Here is a 25,950-nt window from a genome sequence, read left to right as displayed (position 1 = left end):
AGGAAATGCAATTGTAGTGTTTCCCATGAGGGAGAAATTTGTTGCATTAAAGAATGTAAGAGAAAAATGAGCAGTCACTTCTGTGTCACTGCAAGCTTCTCAGAAATTCCTTGCCATGACTTCCTTGCCATGACATATCACGTGCCTGTTACCTACAAGTCCAATGTGAGCCCCACTGGCTGGATTCAGTTGTTAGCTGTGCTCTCTTCTACTGGAAGCTTAGGGATGATTTTTGTCTGCCTGCCTTTTTTGAGGTCTGACTACTTGCAGTCTTTGGCTTGTGGCCCTTTCTCCCATCGCCAGAGTCAGCAGCAGTCTTGCACACGAGCCTGCTCCCACTTCCACATCTCCCTGAAGCCCATAGCTCTCCTCACTATGAGAAGATCTTTGTTTTTATCAGTGTATTGGAAATAGATCCATAACCAGGTGATGAGCACACTGTCCCCATTTTGAGACTTATTACCTCTGGAAAAGTATTAAAAGTCACTGACACTGGGGACTCTGAGGAATATCAATGGAGGCTTCAGTTCTGCCTTTGCACCCATAATCTTTGATTGCTGGATAGGGTATATAGAAGTCTAGTGGAGAAAACATGGTTCTAGCCTGTCATTGTAATAATTTCATGGGTCTATGTTACAAGTTAAGGAGTTGTACGGTTGCTTAGAGGATTTGCCCTTCTAGCTTAGCTCTTTCTGGTGTTCCCTGGTCTCCAGATTACAGCTGTGTAAAGCACTGCACTAAACCATCTATAAGGTGCTTTCTTGGAGGTCCTTATAACCCTCTAGGGCCTGTTCTTTTGAGTGCAATGTAGTCAGCTTTATTGCACTTTTAAAAATGTTATCTGTATGAATGTTTTGGCTGCATGCGTGTGTATGTACCACATTACTGCCTGGTGCCCCAAGAAGTCAGAAGAAGGTATTAATCACCTGGAACTCTGGATCTGGTGTTAGAAAATGGTTGTGGGCCACGAAACTTGGGTCCTCTGGAAGAGTCAACTGTTCTTGCCCACCAACCCACCTCTCCAGCTCCATATCACGCCTTTAGCTGGAAGAAGCAGGTTGCTTTCAGAGGTCCTACAAAGGACAGAGCAACTGGTGTTGAAGTAGGAAGGGGACAGGCATCCATGTTCCAGCCCCTTGTTTTCTCTGCTTTCATTTGTAAATGAGTGATAACAAGGCTGCTTTATGGGTGATTATTCACTTTTTGGTCTGTAGGACATGTGTAGTGTGTAGTTATCTTGGGTGACATAACTGGTTCTGATCCAGCCACTATTTTAAGTCTGGATTGATGCATCCAATACTGACCATTTCTGTGAGGTGAGCACTGTTAGTACCGTCCTTAAGGGTGGGTTCAATGAAGGTTAGGAAATTGGCAGGTCAGACATAGCAAGGCAGTGGGAGAGTCACTTACAAAGTAGTTAATTTAGATTGTAGAGTCTGTGCACTTAACCCTTCCTTGCTCAACACGTCAGATAATAGTCTCTTTCTGTATCAGTTATGGAATGTTGACTATAAGTTGTGAAAGTAATTGAAAAAGCAGAAGAGAGAGAACGAGTATGCATGCATACATGTGCTCATCTGTCTGAATGTCTTTCTGTCTGTGTTGTCCTGTAAAAGTCTGGATATGGGCATTTCTTGGGTTGGTTGGGTTAGTGCTCAACAGTGTCACAATAAGTCCAAGTCTTTCATCTTCCCACTCTGTTGTCCCTGCAGATGGACTGGCTTTGTCAGGATTGGCTTGTGTTATTGATTAGATGGCTGTTACAGATCCTGTTGTTTGTACTCAAGGGAGGCTGAGCAAGATGGTCTGGTTTTCTGCTTGGTTGGTTGGTTGGTTGGTTGGTTGGTTGGTTGGTTGGTTGGTTGGTTGGTTGGTTGGTTGATTTTGTTTTGAGACAGGGTCTTACTGCGTATCCCTGACTGTTCTGGAACTCACTGTGTAGACCAGTGAACTGAAATTTCATGCTCACCTGAAATTCAGAGATCTGCCTGCCTCTGCCTCCAGAACGTTGCTATTTTCATCTTGTCCATATTTAATGGCAAAACTTTGGCAGAAGCCCCTTTGCTTGTAGACTATCTAGAGTTCTTGATGCACCCATTTTCATGACTATCATGAACTGATATTCATCCTCTAAGATGGAGAGGGCCTGAAACTGAAACCCTCAGGATAAATGGTTACTTGGGTACCTTGTGTAAGAAAGGTAGATTAGTAGGAACGGCTGAAGTCTTGCCACTGATAGATCGGCTGTCTTCTGTTTCCTTGGTTTGGTGATAAGGCCTTTTTTTCTGAAGGAGGCATAGACCATAGATAACCTGGAGATTCTATAAGTGCTCTTAACTGTCCTTGGTTTACTCCAGGCTAAGTGATCTTTGCTTCCTTCTCATTTACTGCTTATTGACACCCAAAAGGATCTTGGTGTTCTGAAAGGGAGGCATTTGTCTCCGAGAGACATTCTTACCTGTGACCTAATGCTAGGTCCTGCCCCTCTGATACTTTACTTATCCAACCTGTCCACTGGACATGTGCAGGTGCTACCATGTGAATGCCCTACTCCATATTCGTAGCTATTTCATCCTGACAGCGTGGTGAACAGTTAAGCTCCACGGTTGCCAGTGTTCTGGGAGCTTAGCCAGCTCAGAAGTAAGGGTTTAAGGAGCACACATATTTTATTTTTCATAGAAGCAGGAACAAACACCTACTATGTCTTCTGGTTAGCTTTCCTACTGGGTCATGGCCACACCCAGGAAACCTGAATAATCTGCATCTTTCCTTAGTAGGGCCACATGTGGTGTGTTTTGATAATGTTAATAGTATAGAGTGTGAGCCACATCAAGGTGACAACAGAAGTGTGCCCTTCGTTAAGAGTATCTGACCATATAAGGAGGAGCACTGCAATCAGAGAGTAGTGTATCATATAAGGAGGAGCACTGCAATCAGAGAATAGTGTACCATATAAGGAGGAGCACTGCAATCAGAGAATAGTGTATCATATAAGGAGGAGCACTGCAATCAGAGAGTAGTGTATCATATAAGGAGGAGCACTGCAATCAGAGAGTATCTGACCATATAAGGAGGAGCACTGCAATCAGAGAGTAGTGTATCACTTGGCCAGAAACTCGCGGCAGCTTTTCTAGTATATTTAAAATAGTATTCATGTACAAAAATAGCATTTACATACAGGAACCCATATTTTCTGGAAAGAAAAATATACTTGTATTGGGCATTTGAGATAAGTGGATCAAAATTAAAAATAAAAATCTTATAAATATAAAAGCTAGAAACCAAATCCCACTTTCAATTATAAAAGGTTTCTATATGTGTATGTATATATCTACCTTAACTCTCCTCCTACACAAGATTTCTATGGTAGAAATAGAAGTAGGATCTACAGACAGCACATGATAGCAGGAAGAAATTTCAGTAGATCAGGGAGTGGGTAAAATAGGCAGGTTTGGGCACCATACCCACGGATGTGTCTGCCACATAAGAGTGTCACTTGCCCTGGTGTGTTTTGTTTGATTTGAGGTCATTCATGAGGCTTAGCCTTAAAACAGTCTGCTGGGTCTCTTCCATTGTGTGGTCAGCAAGTGGTGGTGAGAGATCTACCAACCTATCCTACCACCACCGATCCCTCCAACCACAAAGGCCATGCTGAGGTCGAGCTAATGAGGCACGGGGAAGTCCTGTAAGAGAAAGTCTAGTGTGAAGTTACTAACGTGCCTTATCTTCCTTTCAGAAATGCTCCCACTGCCAGGAAGCTGGCGCTACTCTGGGCTGCTACAACAAAGGCTGCTCCTTCCGATACCATTACCCGTGTGCCATTGACGCAGGTGAGCTGGGACCATGATCATAATCTCCCCTTCTGTATATTGCTATTGTCTCCCTTATTTCTCTTTTATTTGTAAGTTCTTACTACAATGGCAGCAATTAAAATACCCATTTTGTTCATCTAATTCATGTATGAACTACCTACTTAGGAGTAGATACAATTCAGTAGTTCTTGTATGTTTGTGGAGTCTAGCGGCCATTACTCCAGTATATTGAACATTTAGGCTTTCATCAGTTGTAAAACATTAACACCTTCCTTCTTACTGCGGCTGGCAGTTAGAGATTCACTTTGTTTCAGTAGGTGTGCCTCGTTCAGATAGTTCATATAAATGGAGTCGTGTGCTATTACTTAACATTTTGTGGCTGGGGTTTTCAGTTACAGTGTTTCTAAGGGTCATCCATGTAGCAGCGTATGTAACTTAGTACTTCGTTCATTTCCCCCCGCCAAACTATCTGCTGTACAGGACGTGCCAATCAGATCCACCTTTCATCAGTTGATAGCTGTGGGGTTTGTTTCACTTCTGTGAGTCATGTCACCATAGAACAGTTACATACAATAATTCCATGTTTAACCTTTAGTGGAATAGCCATACGGTTTTCCAAAATACACACACATTTTACATTCCCACCAACAATGTGTTAGGATTCCAGTTTCTCAATATTCTTAGCAAACATAATTACACTGTAGACATCCCAGGGAGCTGGGGTGCTATATTGATATAGTTGGACTTTGTGCTTCTCTAATGATGTTGAACATCTTTCTATGTCCATATTGGCCATTTGTGCAGCTTCTAGGGAGAAGTGTCTATTTCAGTTCTCTGCCCGTTGTTAAATTGTTGTTTTACTTCTTTTGTCCCCCTGACCAGATAGATCCATGGATCACAAACACTTTTGGAAGTGTCTCTTCTCTTCTCTTCTCTTCTCTTCTCTTCTCTTCTCTTCTCTTCTCTTCTCTTCTCTTCTCTTCTCTTCTCTTCTCTTCTCTTCCCTTCCCCCTTCTCCCTTCTCCCTTCTCCCTTCTCCCTTCTCCCTTCTCCCTTCTCCCTTCTCCCTTCTCCCTTTTCCCTTTTCCCTTTTCCCTTTTTTCTCCTCCTCCTCCTCCTCCTCCTCCTCCTCCTCTTCTTCCTCTCTCTGTCTCTGTCTGTCTGTCTGTCTGTCTGTCTGTCTGTCTCTCTCTCTCTCTCTCTCTCTCTCTCTCTCTCTCTCTCTCTCAGTGGCTACCAACTTATATAGTCAAGGATGATCCTGAACTCTTGATCCTCCTGTACTTCCCTAGTACTGAGATTACAGGTGTACACCACCATGCCTAATTTACATAATAATGACAGATAGGCTACTTGACATTGTTCACGCTAGACAAGTACTCTGTCAGTTGAGCTCTGTCCCCAGTAAAAGTTTGCTTTTGATGAAATCTTACTTTTTTCTTTTGGTATTATCTCAAGTAATAATCACCTAGTCCAACGTGGGGGGTTGATGTCTTTTTTTTCTAAGAGTTTTATAGTTTTAGGCCTTTTATTTTAGTCTTTGACCATTTTGTGGAGTAGCAGTTCAGAGCTGTTCTTTTGTGAGCAGCTGTGCAGTTGTCTTAACTCTACTTACAGAATAATCTTCCATCACTCAAGGATGTGATTCTGGCACTTTGTTGAAAATCAGCTGACCACTGTGCATGGGGCTTTCTGGCCCCATCCAATATTCTACTATCACGATTACTATAGCTTGGCAGTAGGGTTTGAAATTGGGAACTATAGTATGTGCAAGGTCCTGGGTTCAGTCTCCAAGTACCCCCCGAACCCCCAACTCCCAACCCCCTAACCCTCATCCCAAATAGGAACAAGAGAGTTGGAAAGATTGTACCTTCCCCCCAAGATTGTTCTGACTATACTGGATCCATCCCTCTTTGTTCCCTATGAAATTCAAAGTCAGTGTACCCATTTCTACAAAAAGAAGACTTAGAATTTTGAGAGGGATTTCACTAATTCTGTAGATGAATTGGAACACACTGAAATATTGTAGGAAAGTGGGTGGAACTGGAAACTATATTGAACAAAGTAACCCAGAGTTAAACAAATACGACACATTTTCTCGCATGTAGATCTTAAATTCTAATATAGTGTGTGTGTGTATGTCTGTGTGTGTGTGTGTGTATATGTATGTCTGTGTGTATGTCTGTGTGTGTGTCTCTGTGTGTGTATGTGTATGTCTGTGTATGTGTATGTCTCTGTGTGTGTATGTCTCTGTGTGTGTCTGTGTTTGTGTATGTCTGTGTGTATGTGTATGTCTGTGTGAGTGTCTCTGTGTGTATGTGTATGTCTGTGTGTGTATGTGTATGTCTCTGTGTGTGTGTGTCCATGTGTATGTCTGTATGTGTATGTGTATGTCTGTGTGTGTGTGTATGTATGTCTGTGTGTGTGTCTCTGTGTGTGTGTGTATGTGTATGTCTCTGTGTGTGTATGTCTGTGTGTAAGTGTATGTCTATGTGAGTGTCTGTGTGTGTGTGTATGTGTATGTCTGTGTATGTGTATGTCTGTGTGTGTGTCTGTGTGTGTGTGTGTATGTGTATGTCTGTGTGTGTATGTGTATGTCTGTCTGTGTGTGTGTGTGTGTGTGTGTGTCTGTCTGTCTGTCTGTCTGCATGAGGGCATGGATATAAGTCACACAATTGAAAAGTGGTTTAGCAGGGAGGGAAAGGATTAGAGAGTGCATGTGACATGAAAGTGGAGCACCTCTGGTTATTGATGGGACAAGACAGATGGGCCAGAGACGGGAGAATCAGCAGAAAATACATGGAATGATATAACTGAACCTGTTTGTTTAGGGGAAGTTTCAGTGCATGTGGCGTACAAGGGGCAAGCTGCCCTGCTCTGGCACATTCTACCCCATGCCCTCGAGATGCTCTCACTGAACTTAGAGCTCACCATTTTGTTTTGAGTTGGGCTCCTGCTAGCAACCCCCCTGGCCCTCTGGTCACTGTTTCCCTCCAGCAATGGGTGTGCATGCTCTTCGTCCTGGTTGGTTTTCTCTGTTGCTGTAATAAACCCTGACCAAAAACAACCTAGGGGAGGAAAGGTTTTGTTTCATTTTATAAGTTTCAGATCATGGGCAGGAACTGAAGCACAGACCACAGAGGAATGCTGCTTACTGGTTTGCTGTTACAGCTTGCTCAGCTTCCTTTTTTTTTTTTTCCCTTTGTGCCCCCCCCTTTCCTTTTTAACCTATTTTTATTTTATACATAAGAGCGTTTAGCCTATCTGTATGTCTGTATACCGTTTGTCCTTAGAGTTCAGAGGTAGATATTGGATCCCCTGGAACTGGAATTGCAGATGGTTGTAAGCCACCGTGTGATATGGGTGCTGGGAATCACAACCAGTGGTCTTAAACACTGAGCCATCTCTACATTTTTTTATTTTTTGAGATATATGCTCATGTAATCCAGCCTTGCCTCAAATCCACTATTATGAAGGATAAGCTTGAGTTGATTCTTCCCTTCATGCACCTCCCTACTTGGCCTCATTCTCCCTGCTGACAAATTTTCGTGCTATCTAAAGTGTTCACCCTAGCTTGAGCTTGGGCAGTTAAATCTTCTTGAGTGAAGCAGTTGCTTTTCCTCATGTTGCTTATAGTTACATGAGAACATCTGTTTTCCTTCATTTGGAGCTTCTCTTAAATGGGGATTCCCAAGTGTTAAGTTTAGAGGGGGATAGTTTTGAATAGGATCTTATACAATAAATGACTATCCCAGTCAGTGGCTGGGTACGCCGTGCTCTCCCATATAGACACTGTGTTCAGAAACAGAAGCTTGCATTCCTAGATAGGTAACCACTTTGACTCCAGTCAAACTCCATTTGTACCCTCAAGAATCAGCAGTGTTAACAGCCAAGTTCACAATAGCAAGGCCCTTGTGATTCTGTTCTTGGCTCCCAGTCTACAGTTTCTTAGGTGCAAAGCACATTGCTCACTAGAACATTTTCACAGTAGTGGAGATGCTGTCCACTCTCCTAGTCCAGGGTGGTAGCTGCAACCATGTGTGACTGTTGAGTACTTGAAATATGGATAGTGGGAGTATGCATATGTGTGTGTTTTCAAGACAGGATTCTCTGTGTAGCCCTGGCTGTCCTGAAACTTGCTCTGTAGGCCAAACTGCCTTGAACTCGGGAATCCTCCTGCCTTTGCCTCCTGAGTTCTGGGATTAAAAGTGTATACCAAAACTACCTGTTGGAAATTTTAAATTTAAAGTCAAATAGCTGTGTATGACTCATGCCAGATAAGACTCAGAGCTACCCTAATAAAACTCAGGCAGTATAGTTGGATTCTTACGAAGGGCAGTGGGAACATCTTCTGATGGAAACTTGCCAGACCACCTCTTCAAAAGCAAGACCTCCTCCATTGAGGGGTAAGTCAAAATGATGCCTGTTACTTTCTGTTCCAACCTGTCCTGTGCCAACACTTAGCAAAGTCACTTTTGCCTTCAAGCTCAGAGGGCAAGGAGAGTAGTAACACTCTCTCCCACGGTGTATGGAGGTGGGATTTGCTCCTGGAGGCTGTTTTGTTGACTGGACCACTTTGTGAGTCTCTTCTAGCTCAGGGGGTGATCTGACAGATCGATGCTTTGGCCCTGCCTTACGGGGATTCTGACTAGGCTGTGTGGACTGCAAGATTATTCCAGGACCGTAGAAAAAGTAAACCAGGTGGTTGTCACTGGCTAACATGTGGGGACCGGGCATCTGCCAGAGTCCTCAGATGGGATTTCACTGGAATTCTTTGTACTCTCTGTTCTTACCTCAGCACCAGGGAGGTTGATGCCATAGAGAATCTCCCCTGTAGCGTCTAGCTTCTGAGCTTTCTGCCTATGTCCTGACTTCTGCTAAAAATGAAATTATAGTACCTGGTGATTCGCAGATTTGTATGAGAACAGAAAAGAGGAATTGTCTATTATTGTGCTCAAAGGGCAGAGGTGTGCACATTCTGTAAGACTTCTTTAGGAGATTTCATCTCCAGAAGTAATACATACTTAACGTTGTTTTATTTGTGACCTTTTTCTTTTGACTCAGAAAAAGCATCTTCTAACTTTAGGAAACATTTTATTAACGGACACTCACAACTGGTCACACTGTTCTGTCACTGAGGACAAATGAAATACCTGTGTCTTTCTAATGGTCTTTTGCAACTGACTCAGTCTCTATCACTAGTGGTTTTGTAACCCTTGTGCCATTATGGTGGTCAAGCTTCACAAGTGCCATGGTTGAACTGGGCCTAGAAACTGGCGGCACAGCACTGCTGGAGCTCAGGTGAAGAGAGTGCTTTCCTGAACTCCAGGTGTCTGTCTCCTACTGTTGATAAACTCACTTGCAGGTTGGAGTAGCAGGGGTCTTGATCATACTGTGTGCTGGTAGGTTTTAAATGAACACATTTCATTTACTGCTGTGCCAGTTTCATGCTGGAGGAGAGGGGCCTTGACGTAGTGACAACTGGCAGGTCTTTGGGCCTTGATTTAAGAAAGCTGATAGCCTACTCTGTAGGTACCCTGTAGATAAGGTGACCTGAGACTCCAGAGGCAGGTAATACTAGTGAGCCAAGTCCTACTACTGCCTTACTGATTTGTGTAGGACCCTGGGGGTCTGAGAAGTTACATCTATGTGTTCCTCGGCTTCTTATGTACTCTTACACTTAAAATATGTGACTTTATAGGCTGCTAATCTGGATTTCATTTTAAACGGTTAAATAGCAAACTTAATAAGGTAAGTGCCGTGGCTTCCTCTTGCTGTAGTGTCTGAGAGCTCTCTGAGGATGTGTGATCCGTATTTATTAACATTCTGCCACCGTGTCCTGCATCGGTGACCTGGCTGTCGGCCTGTCAGAGTTGTGATGCACAGAGTGAGCTCATTCATTAGATTTATCTGCCCTGCCCCACACACTGCCGCCTTTGTACAATAAAGCTGGACTCCTTGGCGGCACACATATTCCTGCTGCCATCAGGAATGCTGTCACCGTTTTAAAAGTTGGAATATATCATTTTTTTCCTCCAGGGATTAAAATCACCCCCACGGGACTTTATTTTCCCTCTGATGTGTTCAGTGTGGACTGTGTGATTATGACAGAAGTGTTTTCTATTGTGTCTCTGGAGGCTGTGGGATGCAGGTGACAGCAGGGATTCCTGGCCGGTCACCTTTCTAACTTGAATACTGAACTCTCTCAACAGAGGGAAAAAAGGGTCACCGTATCAACAGTGGGAAAAAAGGGGCACCGTATTTCAAGTGGTTTTAAAGAGGCTCTGCATTGATCCTGTACAGTTAGCAAAATACTATGTTGAAAATTAACTTTGATTGTTAAATATTGTCATTTTAGATGTACAGAGAAAAAAATTTTAAGATTTATTTAAGTATGTGAGTGCACTGTAGCTGTCTTCAGACATACCAGAAGAGGACATCAGATCTCGTTACAGATGATTGTGTGCTGGGGATTGAACTCAGGTCCTCTGGAAGAGCAGCCAGTGCTCTTAACGTGAACCATCTCTAGCCCAAGAAAAAAATTTTAATGGAAACCACCTATTTTCTTCAAGAGAGCCAGCCATTGATAGCCATTTTTGTAGAATTCCTTTAAGGCTTTTCTTTTAACGAATATAAAACATTTGAATGAAATTTAAAGTTTACTTACACGTTTGTGTGTCCTGGTTGTTGGGGGTGATTTTTGTATCACAATACCATGGTTATTTACCCATAGCATCAGCCACTTTAAGATACTAGGGTTTGTTGTGTTTTGTGACTGATGCTATCTATGTTAATATACCGTGGATTATTTTGAATGTCACTAATGTTTTCCTATTAGGAACTACAGTGTGGTCTAAGAAGCAAAGACTAAGAGGAAAACAGTTGTGTGTCTAAGACGCAGATCCAAATGATGTTAAACGTTCAATGATTTGAACTCCAGGCACAGGGCTGGAGAGATGGCAGAAGGTTGGAGAGAGAACTCAGTAGTTAAGAGGTCCTGAGTTCAAATTCCTGCAACCACAGGTGGCTCACAACCATCTCTAATGAGATCTAATGCCCTCTTCTGGTGTGTCTGAGGACAGCTACAGTGCACTTATATATAATGAATTATAATGAATAAATAAATCTTTAAAAAAAAGCAAGAAATCAATCAATCAATCAATCCAGGCAGAGCCAAAGCTTCTGGAAGTCCTGTATCTTGAGGGGAGGCTAGGGTTTCCAGCCACCATGTGAGCACTCCATGGCAATTCCCTGGATAATTACTAAACAACGAAGTTAGGGGGAAATAAATATGTCCAGTGGCATCTGGCTTTTCCACAAGTACAGTGTTATATATAAATAAAGAGTGTTGCATATATACATTTGGGATTAGGAAGGAAATACATCAGTATTGAGGCCCCTTACATTCATGTGTATCTGTTCAGCCAGTATAGCCATACTAAGTTAAGCATAGATTCTAATGTGACTTTCTTGTTTTGTAGATTGTTTGCTGCATGAGGAGAATTTCTCGGTGAGGTGCCCCAAGCACAAGGTGAGTCACAGACTCCTGAATCTATCTCAGTGGGGCTGACTATGTAGCTGGGAAACAGGGGTAAGACCCAGGCATTGGAAGACTTCACCTGTGCCTGTCCCAACATGTACTTGTAGCTGTAGCTCTCTCCTGGCCTAGGAAGGAGAGTGTCACTGAACAGAACGACTCCCTGGGGAATGGGCCCAATAGCCTTCATGGTAGGTTGGGAAGAGGTACATTTTTTTTTGAGGGGAATGTCTGTTTTTTTAGGAGAAATTAAAATATCAGACCCAATGAAATTGTTACTGCTTTCTACTTCAGTTTAGTAGCACTCCATCCAGTTTGTGGATCTGGTTAATGAGCTGGTGCAAGGCCTGGTCTAGAAACATTTCTCATACGAGTAAGTAGGGCTGACTCCAGAGCCTGGGAGAAGCCCTCATCTTCTCTTAAGTAGCAGAACCAGCCCAGCAGTGTATAGGTGATGACTGCTGCCGGCCCATTTCCCAGTGTCTTGATGCTCCCTTCCTTTAGGAAAGGTGAAGAAATGGGACTAGTAACCCATTTCTGAGGTAGAACAGAAAGCTTGCGATGGGATGAAAGAGAAGGGCAAAGATGGAGCCCTCTGCTGCCCCTGTTTCCTGTACTTGGACCTGTGTAGCTGAGGTCACACTGACACCTAGTGGCCATTGACCACTCAGTCCCCAGATAGGGCCATAAAATATATTAAAGGAATCTTTAGAGGACTGTCCTTAGAATGTTTCTGAGTGCTTATGCTTGCTTTTAAGAATAATTCTCAGAGATGGGTCTCAGGATCAAACTGTACTTTTACTTTTATTTTTACTTATAATCGACATTTTACCTCAGAAAGTCCAGTCTGGGTGCCTCCTGTTTGTCATTCAGTACTGACTCTGCTTTTTATCTCCTTTTCCATGTGCCATTCCTGTCCTTACGTCTACCCTTCCTGGTTCCCACACACTGTATTTCCTCTTCTGTCCCTTTTGTCTTGTCTCTTGGCTTTGGCCGGCATCAGCCTCCCCTTCCATGCCCTCTTCCCCCCTTGCAGAACAAGACCGCAAAAGGCAGCCTCAGCACAGAGCAGTCGGAGCGGGGGTGAGGGGGGAAGTGTGCACGTGGGAATGGACAGCAAGCACAGGTGAGTTGGGGCTGCTGAGCTCCCACCACCTCCTCACCCAGCTCCGTGTGTGGCTGGCCTCTTAATGGCTCCAGGCTGCACCACCAGCATTTAGTCGTGTGGATTAATAAAGCAAGAACACAACAGCTACTTATTTGTTAACTTGGCTTCCTGAGTGTCTGCAGGAAGGTGGTAGAGACCTCAGAACTATCCACTGCCAATTGGAGTCAGGACAACCTTTCCAAAGTTAGCCCATTAGTGAAGAGCTGACAAATGAACCTGTGAGTGACACTCCTAAAGGCAGAGCTTTGACGACAACCCTGTGGGAGCTGGCATCTGACTCCTGCCTTAGAGGAGTCTAACTAGTGGACACTTACAGAACAAAGCAAAGCAAACCCCTAAATTTTGATAGTGCTTTTATACTATTTTTTTAAGATTTATTTATTTGTTTGTTTGTTTATTATAAGTACACTGTAGCTGTCTTCAGACACACCAGAAGAGGGCATCAGATCTCATTACAGATGGCTGTGAGCCACCATGTGGTTGCTGGGATTTGAACTCAGGACCTCTGGAAGAGCAGTCAGTGCTCTTAACCACTGAGCCATCTCTCTAGCCCTATACTATATTTTCTTTTCTTTTCTATTCTTTTCTATTCTTTTCTTTTCTTTTTTTTTTTTTTCTTTTTTTCTTTTTTTTTTCGGAGCTGGGGACCGAACCCAGGGCCTTTGCGTTTGCTAGGCAAGCGCTCTACCACTGAGCCAAATCCCCAACCCCTATATTTTCTTTTGAAAAGAAAAAACAAACAGAATATTTTCCAAGTTTTCTTATTTGTAATCCTACCCCAATACTGTGAAGAATTCCATTTTGTAAAAAGCACAAAGAGAAGGAAAATGCAGATCTATCAGACTTCATCATCCACTTTAATTATATTCTTAACGGTGTCAAGGAATTAAACTGATTGTGGTGAGTGTGGTCATACAGCCATGAGAATGCAGTTTAGAGGATATGGGCCCTAGAAGCTTGCTCCAACCTCTCTGCAGGCTATGCCACCAAGGGATGAGAACATGTAGGCTAGGAGAGCGGAACTTACATGGCAGAAGGCCTTTGGTGCCCCAGTGGGCAGAGATACCAGCTATCTGTTGTGAAGTATTCTCTGAGGGATAATTCTCTAAATGGAGTCCTCTGTTCCCACAGCCACAACAGGCCTATTCTCTGCTGGGTAGGTTGTTTTCCCTGGTTAGACCAAAAACTAAGAGTTTTTGTCATTTTTCTGGACAAATCATTGTAAATTTGAAGAATTGTTGAGTTCATCTCAGAGTATTTGGTTTTCTCTCCTCCATGACAATGTTTGTTTAATCGGTGGTTCATTCACTGAGTTCAGAGGGGGCTGCTTGCTCCTACTGTGCCGTAGGCCTGAGTCAGATATGGGCTCCCCAGGCTCTGCATTGGCGATGCTGGGTGCTTCCCGTTAGTCCTCTTCTTTGCCTGCCTCTTCCAGGGAGCAGATTGGCAATGCCTAGACTAGAACCAAGTGAAAGGTGCATGAAAACCATTTACATGTTCTTGGGTCACAAGAAGACTGATGGACTTAACAAAAAGGCATTGTCAGCTCTGAATTTTAGAAGTTGCTGCTCTGTACAAGCTGTACACTTGTCCTTCTGGTATAAGTGCTATGCCCCTCAGGACAAAGTGATGATCATACATGTGTACATATGCACGCATGTGTGCATACATGCATGCACACATAACACATACATCATACTGCAAACACACATGAACACATATATACACACATGCATACACATACCTACATGTATTCTCACGTGTGTGTGTTTTGAAGAACCGTTTACATTGGATTGGCCTTTAGTGGAACTCATGGACTGGGATGCCACTTAGGTAGACCCTGCAGTGTCTATGTCAGTGTCTCTCTACATTGGCCCAATGATTAGAGCCAAACTCTAAGTAGGCCGTGAGATATATTCTTGAAGTAAGTGTCTTTGAAGGCTTGGTCTAGGTGGAATACAAGTTCATTTGGAACTTGGTTTTCGTCTTGAATTCTAGCCTGAGTTTTAGAAATATGGACCTTGGTAACCCATCTGTTAGGGACCTTGGTCATCATTCCTCCTCGTTCTTGGGCTCTTCCAGCTCTATTTCTGGACCTTGGACAGAATAGTGAGTTTTACTTCTGTCCTTCTTGGGCTGGTATCTGGTCATGATAGGCCTGACCCTCATGTGGGGTGGGCCTCAAGTTTGTTGGGGTTGTAGCAGGACAGAGCCTGTGTCCAGTCTTAATATCTGGAATATTCTTTTTATGTACTATTCCCACAATGTAATTTTTTCCCTCAATTTGTCTGTTCAGCTGTTAAATTGAGGTAAGTCAATATCCTTCCAATGCCAAACATTTGCTGAAACCTCATGGTCAAGGACAGAACCATACCACTGTCCTCAGGGAACACTTATCCTCAGGATGGAGAGCCACCAAGTAATGGGAACCTATACAAGGCAAGGAAGGGACAGTGAGTGTGCATATGTGTCCTGATCTGGTACCCCACTTTCTCACACAGAATGGTGAGGAAGGGGCTTTGGAACCGAGATTAAAGCCACTTAGTATCGCTATGCTTCTGTTTCTTATGTAAAGAAAGAAAAGTGATGAACTCAGGATTTGATAAGGCCTCAGCAAATACTAAGGCTTCCTCCACTGTGTGCTTTCTAGCTGTGTGTTTCTTAGAGCTCTTCTATCTAGCAGAGCACGCCCAGAGCTGGAGGATAGAAGATACTCTCTAGCATGTGGGGTTATGTACTTGTCCCTGCCAGGCTAAGACCACCTCCACCCATTTCTGGGGATGAGAAGCATCATGGTAGGTCAGTGGTGTTAAGATTGTTATTCTCTGGCTACATCACGGGTGTAGACAGGGACCATGGCTTCCCTACTAGCTCCTAAGATGCAGTAGACAGGGAACAGAAACCATTGTTTGAAGTGATGCTCTGTCCTGGGTGCTAGGAGTAGTACCTACCCACATGCCCTACACAGAACAGCCATGTAAAGGGACGACATCCTCCCTTTTCCTTCTCAACAGCATGTAGCCCATCCACAGATGAGTGAGTGTCATCCCCAACTCTGGGTTTATCCAGGGAAGTGCTTCTGGGGTTACATCTCCAAAAGGGGCGGGGACCCTTATATCCTAAGTTGATATGTAGTCAGAATTAAATCTCCTTCAACTCTTCCCTCTTTAGGTAGGGATCACATGTGAGCTTCAGAGAGGGAGTGTGCCTCTGAATCCTGGCACAGTTGAGCTGAGTGATGCCTGTTGCTGTCGAGTGAGTCAGGTTGAGAATTTGAATAAAAGGATACAAAGGAGACCCTCTCAGGTTCAGGCCATAGGGTATGTTGGGAAAGTCCAGAGAGAAACCCAGTGCTCTACCTGCCGAGCGTCAAGAAGCTCGTTGATTTGTAGTTGTGAAGATAGAACTCAAGTCGTAGGCAAGAGCTCTTTCTACTGAGCTACCCTCTAGACAAACCGTCTTTAGTGATGACCATCCAAGTGCTGTGATTACAGACAGTAGCCTCATGCCCAGTGAGACTTAAAGAACCTCTTCAGGTTGGAGTGACCTAGAACTCACTTGACATAAGCCTGTGGGCTAGCTCCCTCCTCTGAGCCCCGTGTCATGCAATGAAGCACAGTATCTGGAATCTAGTTAGCAAAGGATTGAGTCCCTGCAAACCCTAATCATACATCAAACTAGCCACATGCTTTGGGCTGCAAGTGTCACCTCTCTGAAGAACGTGAGCTTCTTCATCTTGAAGATGGATTTCCAGGTACCTTTGTACCATCATAAGACACCTACATTTCCAGAGCTGGAGCCTGGGTGGTAGTATATACACTGCCTCTGCAGAAGCTCTTCCTCCTTACTGATGTTTGCTGTAAAGCACTTAGCAAAGGCAGATGTATATGTGTGCTTCTGAATGGCACATTCTCCATTCCTGGACACGTACCAGCCTTCTCAGCTATTGCTAAGTTCTATTGATAAGTTCTATGGAAGCAGTTATTATACAGAGGGCCTATGTTTTCCTGAAGTTTGTTGGTGGTGATAGCAGGAGAGGCTTGAACAAGAGACAAAAAGAAATACCAAGAGAGACAGATGCAGAAAGTGCAGTGATTAGCAGAAAGCAAGGATGAGGGTGACTTGCCATCAACAGCGACTTTTGGTGTAATTTTTCTGGACTAATTCTTTGGAAACTAATGTGTCTCCCTGAGCCCTTCCCACATAAGGCAAACCATGAGGCACTCCTCAGTCTCCTGAACGAACAGTCTATTTGCCCTACGTGGGTCATAAGAACAACTTCTTGCAACCAGAAATGGATGAGAGAAGTCGCTGGGCCTCTTGAGTACCTCAGGTTCCTGAAGAACTGGTAGGATTAAAACTTCCAGCTCTATGCAAGCTCCAGAAAAATGGCCTAGGGCCTGTCCCACCTCCCCATCAGAGGCTCTGAGAAATCTTATTTGCATAAAGAACAGAGTCAACTGGAGACAGATGAGAATAGTTGTGAGATGATCCTTCCATAATTTGGGTGGGTGCTCTAGGTCTCAGTAACAACAGAATACTCTTAGCCACTTTCATGAGGACTGAGACTGGCCACAGGTTGCTGAGCCAACCACAGACCCCCTCAGTGCTTACTAAGCTGGCAAGATTCATACATGAACTCTGAAACAGGGCCCAGCCATGGAGGTCAAGGAATACTCCTGTCTTGGCCCTTCCATGTAAGGCCTAGTCTCTTGCATCACTCCCGCCTTAACCGATGTTTGGTTCAAAGCCACATGATAGTGGAGGCGTTGAGCTTGAATGTGTTCAGAATCAGCAGCCATCTCCAGAAAGGTCTGAGTGTAAGATCCCTGTTGAAAGCCATATTCTCTCATTGCTGCAACAGCTGTGCCGAGACAACATGGAACTTCACAGCACCCAGTGCCTCCTGTTTGTTTTCCAGGTGAGACTGTGGAGATGAGAAGGTGGTGGACACACTTGTTGGAATGGAATCCTCCTGCTGTGCAACCACACCCCACTCTGCCCTGCCCTGCACCCCGCTGCGCCTGCCCATGCCAGCACTTCCCTCCTATGTTCTCACATCTCACTCAAACTGGTGACACCACAGGAAAAGAAAGACACAAGATGTTGGAATGGCTGTTTCCATGGACACAATCTCCATAGTGACAATGTGGGGAGGGGGGAGGGGTGGGCTGATGGGGAAACGGGGAGTTAAAAGGGAGGGATAAAAAATATATATATATAAATCTATTTTTAGTCTGGAAAGACTTTGTTTAAATGAAAGGTGCGCTATCCCTTTTGATTCTATTTTAAAATTATCTAGTTAACTCAAAATTTGTTCCAATGACAATGAAATTTAAATGTGAAATTGAACTGAACAAACTCATCTCATAAAGGATGGGGTGTGGCTTTGATCCTTAGCTTGTCTCACAACAATTCAGTGAACACTAGGCCCAGGACTGAAAGAGCAGACAGACAAATGACAACCACCCTTCCCTTGGTCAGAATCTGTCTCACCGGGAAAGTTTGGGGGAGGGGGCAGAATGGGGATGGTCATTTTCAAAAGTGCGGGGAATGATGTTTAAACACAAGAATAAATGTTTTCCTTTCCAGAAACACTATTTATTTTTATTTTTTTTTTATTTTTTGTGGGGGTGGGGAGTGGGGTGGAAGTGGTGAAATTGGCAGTTGCCCCTACGTCATGGCTGTCTCCTGGAGCACTGTGGCCCCACCCAGTAGGTAGAGAAGCTCCATAGCAACAGCTGTACCGCGGAGTGTTTGTCTCTGGCACCCTTTCCCTGGCACATTCCACATAGCTGGGACCCTTGGGAGCCCACAGGACCCATGGAAACCATGAAGGCCCAGGCCTCTGCTGCTGAAACAAGCAGGGTCTGGGAGAGAACTGTGGTGTGGGCCATGTGGGTGGACTAAGCTGACCGGAGCCAGCCACTTTAACACTTCTTTATTGCTTTCATTTTCAGAGTGGAAAGGGGCTTGTCAGACACATGGCCCATGCTACAGGATTCTTTATGTTGTATTGTTTTAATTTGTAAATGTATAATTTTTAAATATATGAGTTTTAAAAAAAGAAAAAAAGTACAAAAAAACCTTGTTAAGGCCTTAAGAAGGGATATGTGCATCTTTCAGGGTCACTCTGCCGTGGGGATAAAATAGCTGTTTTACAAACAGTTTTATTTAAAAAAACAAAAATCAAAAAAAATTCAAAAGAAAAACATAATAAACTTCATTTTAACCTTGTGTCCTTTTTCATTTACTCTAAGAGAATGTGTCTCTTCCTTCTCCAGGATGGGCCTCCCATGGGGTCTTTGGCTTTTATTCCCCAGAGGCGTCACCATCAGTCCAGATCCCTTAGTTCCCTTTCCTCTGGAAGGCTGGGTGGGTGGTCCTTGCCAGCAGAACCTGGATCCAAACACCAGGGTCTTTGCCTCCTGGGGTTGTTCTGACTTTCTGAAGTTGACATATTCTCAATCAGCATTAATTTTAAGGAATGTTAAAGTATAATGCAGTATCAATGAATTTTTTTTTTAAAGAAAATAAATATTGGAAATAGTGTTTTGAGTTGGAAGTAAGCTAAATGAGTTCTAGTGTGCTCATCAGTTTGGGGCTACAGAAATGGCAGGTTAATTTTGCTTTAATGGGTGTTTCAAGCAGTGTGGTCCATTTCTCATTACACCCATGTGGATGGTGGAATGAGCGTTGAATGGTGTGTGGGACTATGCTCAGGTCAGGCAACTGGACAAGGCCTCAATAGAAATGGTTTTTGAGCTGGTTTGCATCTCTTGTTGATAACCTGGATTAACACGGTTAAAATGAAATTGATAGACTTTAGTATCAAGGTCTAAGCCATAAAACTTGAAAAATGGGTTATCTATTTTGTTTCCTGAGGGCCGTTGTCCGTCACTTTCCCTTTTGTTCCCTTTTCCGTTTGCTGGTGGCACCTGAGCACTTCATTGGTGAGATTTAGCAATGACTGAGGTGCAGCCCTGTTCAGTTCCTCTTGATGGCAGTTTCCCGACTCACAAGTCACAAGTGCTATGGCTGACTCCTGCAGTTTGTAATAGGTTTTGTGAAAGCAGTTTTGGGTTCACTGTAGCTTTCCACAGAAGATAAGCTCGTACAGATCTGCATCCTTCACACACAGGCAACCCATCCCACTGTAGTTGCTCCCCTGGAGTAGCACATTTCTTGTGAGTGATAAACCTACATGATACCTCATAATCGCCTGCCATGTCTGCATTTGATATCAGGGTTTGCTCCTTGTGCTGTACACTTGCTGGGTTTAGACAAACTTATGACAACTGTGGCCCCCATTAATTACAGAACAGTTTGCTGCCCTCAAACAGCTGTGCCAGTTGCTCCTGCCGCCTTTTCCAAAACCTGACAGCCACTGTGTTTTTATCATCTTCATAGTTGTGCCTAGTCATACAGTATACAGCTGCTTGGTGATGCACATTTATGGTTCCTTCATGTGTTCATGGCTACACAGCTCATTTCTTTGCTGCTGCCAAAAAATACTTCATTGTCTAGATATGCCCAGTTTTTCCTACTTCCTGTTCACCAAAGAACATCTTGATTGCTTCCAGTTCAGGCAATTGTGAGTAGAGCTGCCATAAATATGTGCAGGTTTCTGTGTAAACACAAGTCTTCAGATCAGTATGTCATGTGGTAAAGATACGCTTTGTAAGCAACTGCTAAGCTGCCTTTCAAAATGGATGGAGACACACACACACACACACACACACGTATTATGATCCATGAATGAGAGTTCCTGTTAACATCCTCACCAGCATCTGGAGATATTCTTTATGTTGACCTTGCTGATAGGTATGTATATAGTAGGTTATTTTTAATACTCTTTAAAAATGTTAATTATGTACTTTTATTTTATATATATATATACATATATATACATATATATATACATATATATATATATATATATATATATATATATATATATATATATGAATGACTGTTCTACTTGTTTGCCTAGTACCTGTAGAAGGTCCTCTGGGACTGAATTTACAGAACAGTTGTGAGCTGGTATGTGGGTGTTGGATATTGAACCTGAGTTCTCTCGAAAGTCATCCAGCACGCTTAGCCATTGAACCATTTCTCCAGCCCCTCTTTTAAATGCATGTTAAAATTTTAGAGTTATTTCCTTTTAGAAGTATGAATATTTTCTTCATGTTATGCAACTAAGATCCAGAATTCTTTCATCTGGCAGAATAGAAACTACCCATTAAACAACTGTGGGCTTAGGTTTGCTCTGCGGCTTCCACTGCCTGTGATCTCTCACTCCCCCCAGTGATGGTGGTTGGGTCTGCAGCTCAAAAGGCTGCCCGTTTCTTTTTATTTATTTTTTTCAAATTAGATGTATTTCTTTATTTACATTTCAAATGTTACTCCCTTATCAGGTTTCCTGTACATAAACCCCCTCCCCCTCCCTCATACGGATATTTGGCCCCCATCCACCCCCCCTTAACCCTTCCCCCCACACACACACACATTCCCCTGCACTGTGGGGGTCCAACCTTGGCAGGACCAAGGGCTTCCCCTTCCACTGGTGCCCCAACAAGGCTATTCTCTGCAGTTGGAGCCCTGGGTCAGTCCATGTATAGTCTTTCGGTAGTGGTTTAGTCCCTGGAAGCTCTGGTGAGTTGGCATTGTTGTTCTTATGATGTTGCAAGCCGCTTCTCTAATTCCCCCAAAAGGGGGTCCTATTCTCAATTCAGTGGTTTGCTGCTAGCATTCACCTCGGTATTTGACATGCTCTGGTTTGTGTCTCTCAGGAGAATTCTATATCCAGTCCCTTTCCACATGCATTTTTTAGCTTCATCAATCTTATCTAGTTTTGGTGGCTGTATATCTATGGGCCACATGTGAAGCAGGCCCTGAATGGCTGTTCCTTCATTCTCTGCAATAAACTTTGCCTCCATATCCCCCTCCTATGGATATTTTGTTTCCCCTTTTAAGAAGGAGTGGGAGCATCTGCATTTTGGTCATCCTTCTTGAGCTTCCTGTAGTCTGTGGATTGCATCTTGGGTAATTCGAGCTTTTTGGTTAATATCCACTTATCAATGAGTGCATACCAAGTGTGTTTTTCTGTGATTAGATTACCTCACTCAGGATGATATTTTCTTGTTTATTCCATTTGCCTATGAATTTCATGAAGTCATTGTTTTTGATAGCTGAGTAGTACTCCATTATGTAGATGTACCACATATTTTTTTAATCCATTCCTCTGTTGAAGGGCATCTGGGTTCTTTCCAGCTTCTGGCTATTATAAATAAGGCTGCTATAAGCATAGTGGAGCATGTGTCTTTGTTGTATATTGGAACATATTTTGGGTATATGCCCAGGAGAGGTATAGCTGGGTCCTCAGGTAGTGGAATGTCCAATTTTCTGAGGAACCCTCCAGACTGATTTCCAGAGTGGTTGTACCATTTTGCAGTCCCACCAACAATGGAGGAGTGTTTTTCTTTTCTCCACATCCTTGCCAATATCTGTTGTCACCTGAGTTTTTTATCTTAGCCGTCCTGACTGGTGTGAGGTGGGATCTCAGGGTTGTTTTGATTTGCATTTCCCTGATGACTTTTTAGCCATTCAATATTCCTCAGCTGAGAATGTTTTTTTAGGTCTGTACCCCATATTTTAATAGGGTTATTTGGCTCTCTGGAGTCTAACTTCTTGAGTTCTTTGTATAGTTTGGATATTAGCCCTCTATCGGATATAGGATTGGTAAAGATCTTTTCCCAATCTGTTGATTGCTGTTTTGTCCTAATGACAGTGTCCTTTGCCTTACAGAAGCTTTGCAGTTTTATGAGTTCCCCATTTGTCGATTCTTGATCTTAGAGCATAAGCCATTGGTGTTCTGTTCAGGAAATTTTCCCGAGTGCCCATGTGTTCCAGACTCTTCCCACTTTTTTTTTTTCTATTAGTTTGAGTGTATCTGGTTTGATGTGGAGGTTCTTGAGCCACTTGGACTTGTACAGGGCGATAAGAATGGGTTGATTTGCATTTTTCTACATGCTGACCTCCAGTTGAACCAGCACCATTTGTTGAAAATGCTGTCCTTTTTCCATTGGATGGCTTTAGCTCCTTTGTCAAAGATCAAGTGACCTTCAGTGTGTGGGTTCATTTCTGGGTCTTCAATTTTATTCCACTGGTCTACCTGCCTGTCTCTGTACCAATACCACACAGTTTTTATCACTATTGCTCTGTAATACTGCTTGAAGTCAGGGATGGTGATTCCTCCAGAAGTTCTTTTATTGTTTAGTATAGTTTTCAGTATCCTGGGTTTTTTGTTATTCCAAATGAATTTGCAAATTGCTCTTTCTATCTCCATAAAGAATTGAGTAAGAATTTTGATGGGGATTACATTGAATCTGTAGATTGCTTTTGGCAAAATGGTCATTTTTACTATATTAATCCTGCCAGTCATGAGCATGGGAGATCTTTTCTTCTGAGATCTTCTTTACTTTCTTCAGAGTCTTGAAGTTCTTGTCATACAGATCTTTCACTTGCTTGGTTAATGTCACACCAAGATATTTTATGTTATTTGGGACTATTGTGAAGGGTGCCATTTCCCTAATTTCTTTCTCAGCCTGTTTATCCTTTGAGTAGAGGAAGACTACTGATTTATTTGAGTTAATTTTATACCCAGATACTTTGCTGAAGTTTATCAAGTTAAGTAGTTCTCTGGTGGAACTTTTGGGGTCACTTAAGTACACTATCTTATCCTCTGCAAATAGTGCTATTTTGACTTCTTCCCTTCCAATTTGTATCCCATTGACCTCCTTTCTTTGTCTGATTGTTCTGACTAGGACTTTGAGTACTATTTTGAATGGTAGGGAGAGAGTGGGACTGCCCTTTTTTTTTTTTTTTTTTTTCTTTTTTTCGGAGCTGGGGACCGAACCCAGGGTCTTGTGCTTGCTAGGCAAGCGCTCTACCACTGAGCTAAATCCCCAACCCCGGGACTGCCCATTTCTTAAGCTAGACATTTGGCACTCTTAGGGGAAGAGCTGGGAATTAGAAGTTTCATTCCAATGACATGGTTATTCCCCAAAGAAAGGAAGAAATGTCATAAAAATGATCAGACCTTCCTTTTAATGGACCTACACTGGCTGACTGCTACAGCTTTGGAACTGGTCTCTAGAATTCTCACAGTAGTTTTTGGGTCATGAAGGGCCTAAGTGTAGACCTAATCTACCTTATAGCTACAGTATTTTGAAGTTCAGTGTCTCGTGACAGAGGGCCCACCAGTACATTGTACATTTAACCCCATGACATGGGTCCCAGAGCATGGGCTGTTTCAGTTTTTCTAAAGCAGTAAATCAGTACTGACCATCAATAGACTATTGTATGCAAGCAGTGTGGAGTTGCAGCTCAGAGCAAGTAGTGTTCAGTGCAGTGCAATACCGTGTTTCCTGGCTATCACTTACGCTCTTGTAGCATGATGACACCTGCCTCTGAGGCCCCTGAGGAGGACCAGTGAGTTGGCACATGCAGTGGAAACAGCAGTGCTTGGCACAGAAGTATTAATTATTGCAAGGCACATGCCTCACTCTTATTTTCCTTGTGGTTGGCCCATCCTAACCACTGGCCTCTGGCATAAGGGGAATACCACTCTCTATATGCCATTAAAATGACTTGGGGACAGGTTTGACACACAAGAAGTAAAGGTAAATGAAAATTGATTTCCATTTGAAGAGCACCTGAACCATCCTTTAGATGTCAATTCTCTGATAGTGACCAGAAGTTTCATTCCACGGCCAGATCTAAGAAGCCCCCCAGGTTGTCAGTTTTGCCTTTTTAATCGACTGACTTCAGGTTTGTTCTAAGGATTATGTGTACTCCAGCTACCTTCCTCTAACTGTCCTTTGCCTATTGACACAGGCCATTCTACTAGCACTTGTTGCCTTTACTTCCCATCAGCCCCTCATCTTCTGCAAAAATGAGGGCAGTGCTGCTTGGGCCATGGAGTCTTGCTGGCTCAACCTATTTTTCCTTCCTCCCACCTTCACAGTCTAGCACAACAGGTTCTTAACAACCCACAACCCACAGACATGTGTGCGTGTGTGCGTGTGTGTTGTCAAATGACACCACAGGGGTCACATACAATTCATGACAACAGAAGTACAGTTATGAAATAGTAACAATGACTTTTTTGGTCAAGGTCACCACAGCATGAGGCACTGTATTAATGGGTCACAGCATTAGGAAAAATAAGAACTGCTGCTCTAGCATTCCAGTTAACAGCTTGGCTCAACAAGAGAGCAAAGCACAGCCTTGACTCGTGCCTAGGCAATGCTGATATCTACTTCTTTGTCATAAGTGACTAGAGTAAGGACTAAGGTGTTCCCAAGAATCCTGGAAGCAGCCATGGGCTACAGACTGGGCTGTGGTTTCTGGCCTATTCAAGCCCTCTTTTTGCAGGTGGCAGGCCTGATTGATAACTGACCTGTCCTCTACCTTCCAAGCCCTGTGCCACTTCCTGAGCTAGGCAGCCTGCTGTAAGTAGTTTAGAACATGCTTGTACAAAGTAGGGGAGTTCATGATAGAAGGCAGCAGAGGTTATGGTGACCCTGGTGAAAAGCTCTCAGGGAGAACTTTCCCTCGGGATGGAGACCCTCCAACTCAATGACCAGACCGAGACACCACAGGATGCAATCAGCAAGAGGATTTGGTTTATTGTCGGGATACACAGGCACAGGCACCTGCGGGCGCTTCAGTCACTCGGGGGACTGGCGCGCCCCACGGAACCAAGGATGGGCTTTTATAGGATTTTGGGGAGCAGAAGCAAGCATACAGAAACAGATGCATGGTTACAGGGATATAATTGGTGGATTCTAATATGGCAAGGGTTTAGCCCGGGGGCAAGTTTCCTAGCTACCTTCCTGAAACATAACGGCTGACTCGGCCCCCCAAGGGTTCAGCCCAGGGGCAAGTTTCTTAGCTACCTTCTTGGAACATAACGACTGACTCGGCCCCCCACCAGGGTGTGGGACCTCTCCCAGGGCTTTTTTTCATTGTCAGGTGCTCAACCGAAGTCGTCCTGTTGTCAGGCCTTCAACCAAACATATCTTGCTTGGCAGCCGCTGTGTACTCAGTGTTCTAACCTTTCCCTGAACCAGTCATCTTAAGTACAGCCTTGCAAAATGGCGTTACTGCTGCTAAGCTGGGGTCTTTCACTGGCAGTACACAGTAAATCCACAAACACCCCCAAAAGAAGGGATTTCAGGACCTGAAGATGGTGCACTTTTCAAGAGCAGAACTATAGAAGGACAAACACAAGTAGGGTAGGCTATGCTTCAGATTTGGGATCCAGTCATATACAGCAGAAGTTGTATATGTCCAAGTCCTATTGGAGGAGGTCTTCATGGTGGGGGGCATGTCCCACGCGCGACCTCCCGCCGGCAAGAAGCACGCGG

The 25,950-nt window shown here is 43.6% G+C and overlaps 1 protein-coding gene across 7 annotated transcripts in view; it reads left to right on the top strand.

The window, feature by feature from the left end:
- Tcf20 (transcription factor 20) overlaps positions 1–18,754 on the top strand; it is a 176,268-nt gene extending 157,514 nt beyond the window's left edge. For 4 of the 7 annotated variants that reach the window (XM_063264058.1, XM_039079693.2, XM_063264059.1 and 1 more), the window contains exons 3-6: positions 3,737–3,830; positions 11,294–11,343; positions 12,353–12,475; positions 17,439–17,577. In XM_063264058.1, the coding sequence (XP_063120128.1) occupies positions 3,737–3,830; positions 11,294–11,343; positions 12,353–12,436 (228 nt within the window). In that variant the 3' untranslated portion in view covers positions 12,437–12,475; positions 17,439–17,577. Of the gene's footprint in view, positions 1–3,736; positions 3,831–11,293; positions 11,344–12,352; positions 12,476–17,438 lie in introns of all 7 variants that reach the window. The other 3 variants (XM_006242112.5, XM_008765772.4, NM_001130574.1) reach the window with 3 other exon arrangements.
- Positions 18,755–25,950: the final 7,196 nt, after the last annotated feature.

Source organism: Rattus norvegicus, chromosome 7, assembly GCF_036323735.1.
Source record: "Rattus norvegicus strain BN/NHsdMcwi chromosome 7, GRCr8, whole genome shotgun sequence".
Lineage (NCBI taxonomy): Eukaryota > Metazoa > Chordata > Mammalia > Rodentia > Muridae > Rattus > Rattus norvegicus.
Note: the sequence above shows the minus strand (reverse complement) of the source record. Positions and strands in the feature narration are given on the sequence as shown.